Source organism: Ictalurus furcatus, chromosome 15, assembly GCF_023375685.1.
Source record: "Ictalurus furcatus strain D&B chromosome 15, Billie_1.0, whole genome shotgun sequence".
In the NCBI taxonomy this organism is placed as follows: domain Eukaryota; kingdom Metazoa; phylum Chordata; class Actinopteri; order Siluriformes; family Ictaluridae; genus Ictalurus; species Ictalurus furcatus.
This window is the reverse complement of record NC_071269.1, coordinates 6756298-6762807: the sequence shown is the minus strand read 5'-3', so window position 1 is coordinate 6762807 and position 6510 is coordinate 6756298. Positions and strand designations below refer to the sequence as shown.

Below are 6510 nucleotides of genomic sequence, written 5' to 3'. Positions count from 1 at the left end.
AGAGTCATTAAACTGGTGAATTAATATACAGTAGTGTATGGTTACCTGTCACTATTTAAGTTTTATTTATGCTGTACTGACCGTGCTGCTTTGCTCCTAACCCTGTACATTTTAATGGCATTTTAATTGTAAAAACATTTTAATAGTAAAATTTGTGGTCTGGGCATGGTTTGGTAATGATCAATTTGGGTAATTATATCCGTACACGCTGTTTCCTTGATCATTAGGTTTCCAGTCATCTGAGAAGGCAATGTTTTACTAATAGATGCTAATGATATAATAAATGTGCAGTGGGATTACTGCGTTGTGATTTTCATACATGAATTTAGAATGCATCTGTGAATTATATTACATTTCCTCTATTCCACACATGAGTTTGTTTTACTTTGTCTTCATTAGAATGTCTGCAAGATCCAGCAATGTTGGCCGCTTCCCCATTGCCACGAGTAATGATGACTTCGTAAAGCCACCACTGTCTACCTGTAAGCAGCAAAGAACTGAGAGATCATTTGTGTACTTAAAATCAAGTCACTTACTGTATGTGCATATTCAAGTAAATATATCTCTTTCTTTTATTCTCTCTCTCTCTCTCTCTCCCTCTCTCTCTCAGATGGTCAGTTATCAGTGCGCTCTATAGACCTCCTCAAGTCCAAATCAGGCCAAAACCGCCTGGAGCATCACACGGACCGTTACCAAAGTGATAACCTCATCATCCGTCGAGGGCAGAGCTTTCAGATGTGGCTCGAGCTCTCACAAGCTTTTGAGCCCAAATCTGACAAACTAACCCTCGAGTTCAAGCTAGGTAAGGTGTACTGAGAGGCCATTTTTCATACATTTATACTTCCTACACTATGACGATGAACATAATTGTTTGTGTGTATGTTACAGGCCTTCTTCCAGCGTTATCAAAAGACACCCTAGTGACTGTTCCTGTGGTCGACAAGTTAGAGAACAATAGCTGGGAGGCCAAGATTATCGAACAGAAAGACACCAGGATAAAACTGTCCGTCAACACCTCTCCAACTGCTCCCATTGGTCGTTATGAGCTCAGTGTGAAAACATGGACCCCAAAAGGAAGTAACACATATCTTCGCAAGCCTGAAAATGATATTTACCTGCTGTTTAACCCCTGGTGTGAAGGTAAGCATGAGCAGAAATATGATAGGATCACGACTTCTATCAATTCCAGTGCACATTTCCAGAGCAACAGCACTATTTCTCCCTGTCTGCTGTGTTCAGATGACTCGGTGTTTATGGATAAAGAGGACGAGAGGAACGAGTATGTTCTGAACGATGTGGGAACACTCTACCTTGGAAGTGACAGTCAGATTTCATCCAGAACCTGGATCTTTGGACAGGTATTACCCGTTTCCCCTACTCATTCTACCACTTCACCTCATTCTCACTTCAGGTTCAGAGTTACTACTACTACTTAGGCAGTATTTACAGACAGAAAGTGTTTGTGATTTTGAGATAAAGTGTATCCTATGCTGTAGGCAGGATAATCCCAACTGTTAGCATTGCTTACTGTGAACTAGTACACGTGTGCTGTAATGCCATCCCATTATTCAAAAATTTATATAGAGGTAATATATGCATTTTTTTTCCATGCTTGTTTGTGTTGGAGTGTAACTGTGTGTCCTCCTGTGTGCAGTTTGCTGATGGGATTCTCGCAGCATGTCTGTTCATACTGGAGAAGAGTCAAGCACGTGCTTCAGGTTGGGGAGATCCCATTAATATTGTCAGACTTGTGTCAGCCATGGTGAGTGTCTTTTACAGCCACAAAAGCCAACATTAGTGAATGTATAATCATTATTACGGCTACATACTGCATTCTTAAATATTACATACACATTCGCGTACACATTTATATTCACGGAAACATACAAGATAGCAATTGAGTTGTTTCTGGAATTTCGAAAAAACCTATGAATGACCCTCAGTGTCTTTGATTTCTTGGTGCCAGGTCAACTCTCCTGATGACCAAGGTGTGTTGGAAGGGAACTGGTCGAGTAATTATGCGAACGGGACGTCGCCAACGTTGTGGAACGGCAGTGTGGAAATTCTGAGGCAGTACCACAGAACTGGAGGAAAGCCTGTTAAATACGGCCAGTGCTGGGTCTTTGCAGGGGTCACCAGCACGGGTATGAGTACATATCTTTTTCGTTTCTCTCTAGTGTTAGTTTCTCTATTCATTATTGTGCTTAAGGACATTTTAAAATGACCTCCACATTGACGCATTTCTCTCTCTCTCTCTATCCCTCTCTCTCTCTATCCCTCTCTCTAACTCTCCCCCCAATCCCAGTTCTCAGGTGTTTAGGCATTCCCACCCGCAGTATCACAAACTTCAGCTCTGCCCACGACACTGACGTTTCCTTGACGACCGATGTGTATCTTGATGAGAAAATGAGGCCCATTGAAAGCCTCAACGATGACTCAATTTGGTACAAGCACACACAATTCTCATTTCCCACATTTCACAGCCATCATGTGCAGGGTGTAGTCCAGTCTGAAAGCAAAAAGAAAGGTTTCTACTCAAACCTGCAGCAGCCCAGATACTGTATGCGGTGGCTGGGGAAAACCCTTCATGGAATGAATTTGAAAATGGTTTTACTAGTTGTGAACACTACATGTTTTCCTGAACTGTAGTATAATTCTCATCTGATTGTATCTCAGCCAGAATTATATTTCTTCAACTAACACTTTCACTCTCTCTGCAGGAATTTTCATGTGTGGAATGAGTCCTGGATGGCCCGGCCTGATCTACCATTAGGCATGGGGGGTTGGCAGGTGGTGGATGCCACACCTCAAGAGACAAGTCAGGGCACATTCTGCTGTGGTCCTGCTCCTGTGGCAGCCATCCGTGATGGACTGGTCTATCTCAAATACGATGCTCCCTTTGTCTTTGCTGAGGTAAGGACAAATCTTTCAATTATAGTAACGGTAGAGCTGTCAGTACTGCCATTGTCAAGTCCAAAGTCCAGGACAACGCAAAATTGAGTCAAAACAGAGTCTGAACTCAGGCCAAGTCTAGATCAAGTCCAGTTAAATCAAGACTGTGTTAAGCTCAATTCCAAAAACCATCAAATCCTTTTTTCAAAGCCTTTTCTTCAACTAGTGGGGTTAATTTGTGCATTGCACCAATGACTAGGCTGTTTTCCAGCAGAAGAACCTTTTGGATAAAACCAAGACCATATTTAGCGAGATCAATACCCAAGACCGTGACAAGTCCAAGTACAAACAGAAAACATCTTGAGGGTAGACCAGAGTCTAAGACCAGACTCGAGAACCAAGAACATGAGAACTCGCGTCAAACAGCTCTAGTTAAAATGCTTTGGTTTTGCCTCTGTGGGAACCCCTTTGCATAGAACCCTGCATCAAAGTATTTTTCTATCACCCTTCCACCTAGAACCCTAAAACAATGAACACTGTTTGGAAGCTAAGAACCCGTAATTATCCAATGAACCTCTAAAGAATCCATGAAGAACTGTTTTTCTCCAAGAGTGTAGGTATTAAGTGGCCAAGTTTGTTGAACTCTAACTCCAATCTCTGACAGCTATAGTGTTTTGGTACTAGGTACACTGTTATAAAAAAGGTTTCCTCAAAGGTTCTTTAAGGGTTCATTGGATAGTGGAAGGTAATATACAACAGTAAGAAACCTCAACATTTGTTTAGTGGGCCATCATCACAGCATTTGTGTGTTTGTAGGTGAATAGTGACAGGATCTTCTGGCAGAGACAAGCTGATGGCACCTTCACTCAGATCTTCTCTGAGAAGAACGTTGTGGGCCGCTACATCAGCACCAAGGCAGTCGGTTCTGACCGCAGAGTGGACATCACACACCTCTACAAACACCCAGAAGGTAAAATCACTCACCACAAACCTTCGATTATTGTCTTTTCTTCACAATCCTTTTTTCTTCTTCTATGGTTATTATCTTTTTTCTGGTCCCACCTTTCTGCTTTTCATCATTAGGATCTGAAGCCGAACGAATTGCTGTGGAAACTGCTTCCCTCTACGGCTCCAAGCCTAAAATCTACTCCCATGCTGTGGTCGAGGATGTCAAATTACAGGTCGCCGTTGAAGGGGAGGGGCCGTGGGTGGGTGAAGATGCTCAGCTGTCCTTCACCGTGAATAATGGAAGCTCTGCAAAGCGCAGTATCGAACTTTACTGCCAGGTGGCAATCATGTACTATACTGGAGTGCTAAAGGGCACAGTGAAGAAGGATGAAATAGCAGTGAAGCTCAAACCCAACGAAGGTGGGAGATTATGTAGTGCTTACTTTACATTAACTAACTAACTAACTAACTAACTAACACACACACACACACACACACACACACACACACACACACACACACACACACACACACACACACACACACACACACACACACACACAGCTTAGTGCTACTCACAGAGAGGTTGTGAGTTCAGATCCCAGGACTGACAATGATCTGTTATGTTCCTGAACAAGGTCTGTAACCCTGAACTGTATAGTATTTGAGCATCTTCAGACTATGTTCCTCTCTCTTGATCCTCTTATAGTCCAGACACTAAAGTGGACCGTTCCATACGACTTGTACAAGGACAAGCTGGTGGACCAGGCGGCGCTGATGCTCACCGTGACTGGACGAGTCAGTGAGACCAAGCAGATTCTGGCTACCAGGTTCAACTTCCGCCTGCGCACGCCCGACATCATCCTCACCGTAAGTCCTCGAGCGACTCCCATTTGAAGCTTTCTACTTACAGATTTCAGGGTTTAAAGCAGGACTTAGCACTATGTGGTACTTTGTAGTCTGCTGTAAGGATTCTCCTAAACGCGTTATTACTATATTGCTTCAGTAAGAAGATCCACATGCAATTTAAAAAGTTCTTCTTTGAGGTGGTATGATGAAGTGGTTAATTATTTTCCAGTAACAGCACATCTTGAAGTGTTTTATTCCTCTTATACCACAGCAACTTGTCAACGATTACATTTTTCCAAAAACAAGTTACTTCCTGTTCTCATGTACATTATAGCAGTTAGAAACAGTCGTTCCCTCACTAGTCTCTCTCTCTCTTGACTTTAATAAGACAAAAAAAATGCAGATTATTATCATGTTATCAAGACACCACAAAGTGTAAAAGTCCTTCATCCTGATGACTTTCCCGTGACGGAAAACATGCTGATTGTTACAAAGCGCTGCCACTGGAGACTCCTTCCACAAATGCTATCTAAACATCTCCTTACAGAAAACTTCACCATATCAACAAGTGCATATTAAAACGAGTGCATTAATAATAGGAATCGGAACTACTGTCCAAACTGGTCTTTATGAACACTTTCTGACCAATCAGATTCAAGAATTCAACAGAGTGGCATTATAAGCTGGAAACAACATCTAGATAATCTAATGCAATATTGTTTCTTCATTGCTTTCCCATTTAGATGCTTGTTTTACGTAAAGGTTTGCAGTTTTATGCAGAACTTGGGTGCTCTTTCTTGGTCAAAAGGATAAAGCTTACTCATGCATTACTTGCAATTTTGCTTTACAGCCTGTAGGAGACGCTGTGGTGGGGAGAGTGATGGAGGCTAAAATCACGTTTAAGAATCCACTGCAACGCGTCCTGAAGAACGTCGTGTTTCGCGTCGAGGGCTTGGGCTTGCTGAACGCAAAAAACATTCTCCTCGGGTAAAACACACTGGCCATTTAACGTCATTTAGAATTCATATCAAATTAATGGTCCAATTTCATTGACTAAGTTATTTATTTATTTTAATAGACCATTTCCTGACCAATAAACATACAAAACTAAAACGTTCGGCTCCTTTTGTTAAGTAATGCGTTCAATGTTCAATGTGTTCCAGTAAAGCTGGAAATTTGACCCCAAATTCTGGCTCTTCTAATCATTTCAATTTTTTATTATTTTTTTGAAATTATAAAAATAAAATCATGCACAGATTTGCACTTGACATTAACACAATTTTTCTTTGTCACCCAGCGACATTGACAGTCAGGTGACCGTCACGCTGCCCGTGAAGTTTACTCCCAGTTTATCTGGTCTGCGGAAGCTTCTCGCCTCTCTGGACTGTCAGCAGATCACACAGGTTCACGGTGTTGCTGAAATCTACGTCAAGGAGAAGTGAAAACGCAGGGGGAGCGTTAACTCGAACTCACAATACACTGATAACTGGTGCTATGCCTAAAAATGCTATGATGGCTTGATTTCTATATATACAATTACAAGAGCTAGCCCTGATTTCTATGTCACCCTGCTTGTTTATATTTATTTATTATTATCTCTTATTAATCACTATTCAACTCACAGAACTATAGTCTGATGCAAATCACAACATTAATACCTAATACTCATGCAATATTCCCATTTTGTTTATTAGAGTATACTGGTTATAAAGTATTATGTGTATATACTGGTGCACTCTGATGTTCTTCCTCCATCCTTGTATTTGCACTGAATCGGTTTGTTAATAAACCAGATTAAAGAAAAGGAACGCCTCATGCTTA

General features: G+C 41.5%; 1 protein-coding gene across 1 annotated transcript; it reads left to right on the top strand.

Moving 5' to 3' along the window:
- The first annotated feature begins 310 nt into the window (after nucleotides 1-310).
- On the top strand, nucleotides 311-6510 carry LOC128619891 (protein-glutamine gamma-glutamyltransferase K-like). Its single transcript, XM_053644390.1, has 13 exons — nucleotides 311-482; nucleotides 611-802; nucleotides 889-1140; nucleotides 1240-1358; nucleotides 1655-1762; nucleotides 1967-2144; nucleotides 2306-2444; nucleotides 2721-2913; nucleotides 3709-3862; nucleotides 3976-4260; nucleotides 4550-4710; nucleotides 5540-5676; nucleotides 5987-6510. Exons 1-13 carry the CDS (start codon nucleotides 320-322, stop codon nucleotides 6129-6131), a joined length of 2226 nt encoding a protein of 741 aa, XP_053500365.1. The 5' UTR covers nucleotides 311-319; the 3' UTR covers nucleotides 6132-6510.

What these genes read in the sequence shown, in the direction of transcription:
- LOC128619891 (XM_053644390.1), top strand. Translation starts at nt 320, where the DNA reads ATGAATTTAGAATGCATCTGTGAATTATATTACATTTCCTCTATTCCA. An exon ending in CCTCTACAAACACCCAGAAG is followed by an intron (nt 3,863 to 3,975) that starts GTAAAATCACTC and finishes TTTCATCATTAG; the next exon opens with GATCTGAAGCCGAACGAATT. An exon ending in GCAAAAAACATTCTCCTCGG is followed by an intron (nt 5,677 to 5,986) that starts GTAAAACACACT and finishes TTTGTCACCCAG; the next exon opens with CGACATTGACAGTCAGGTGA.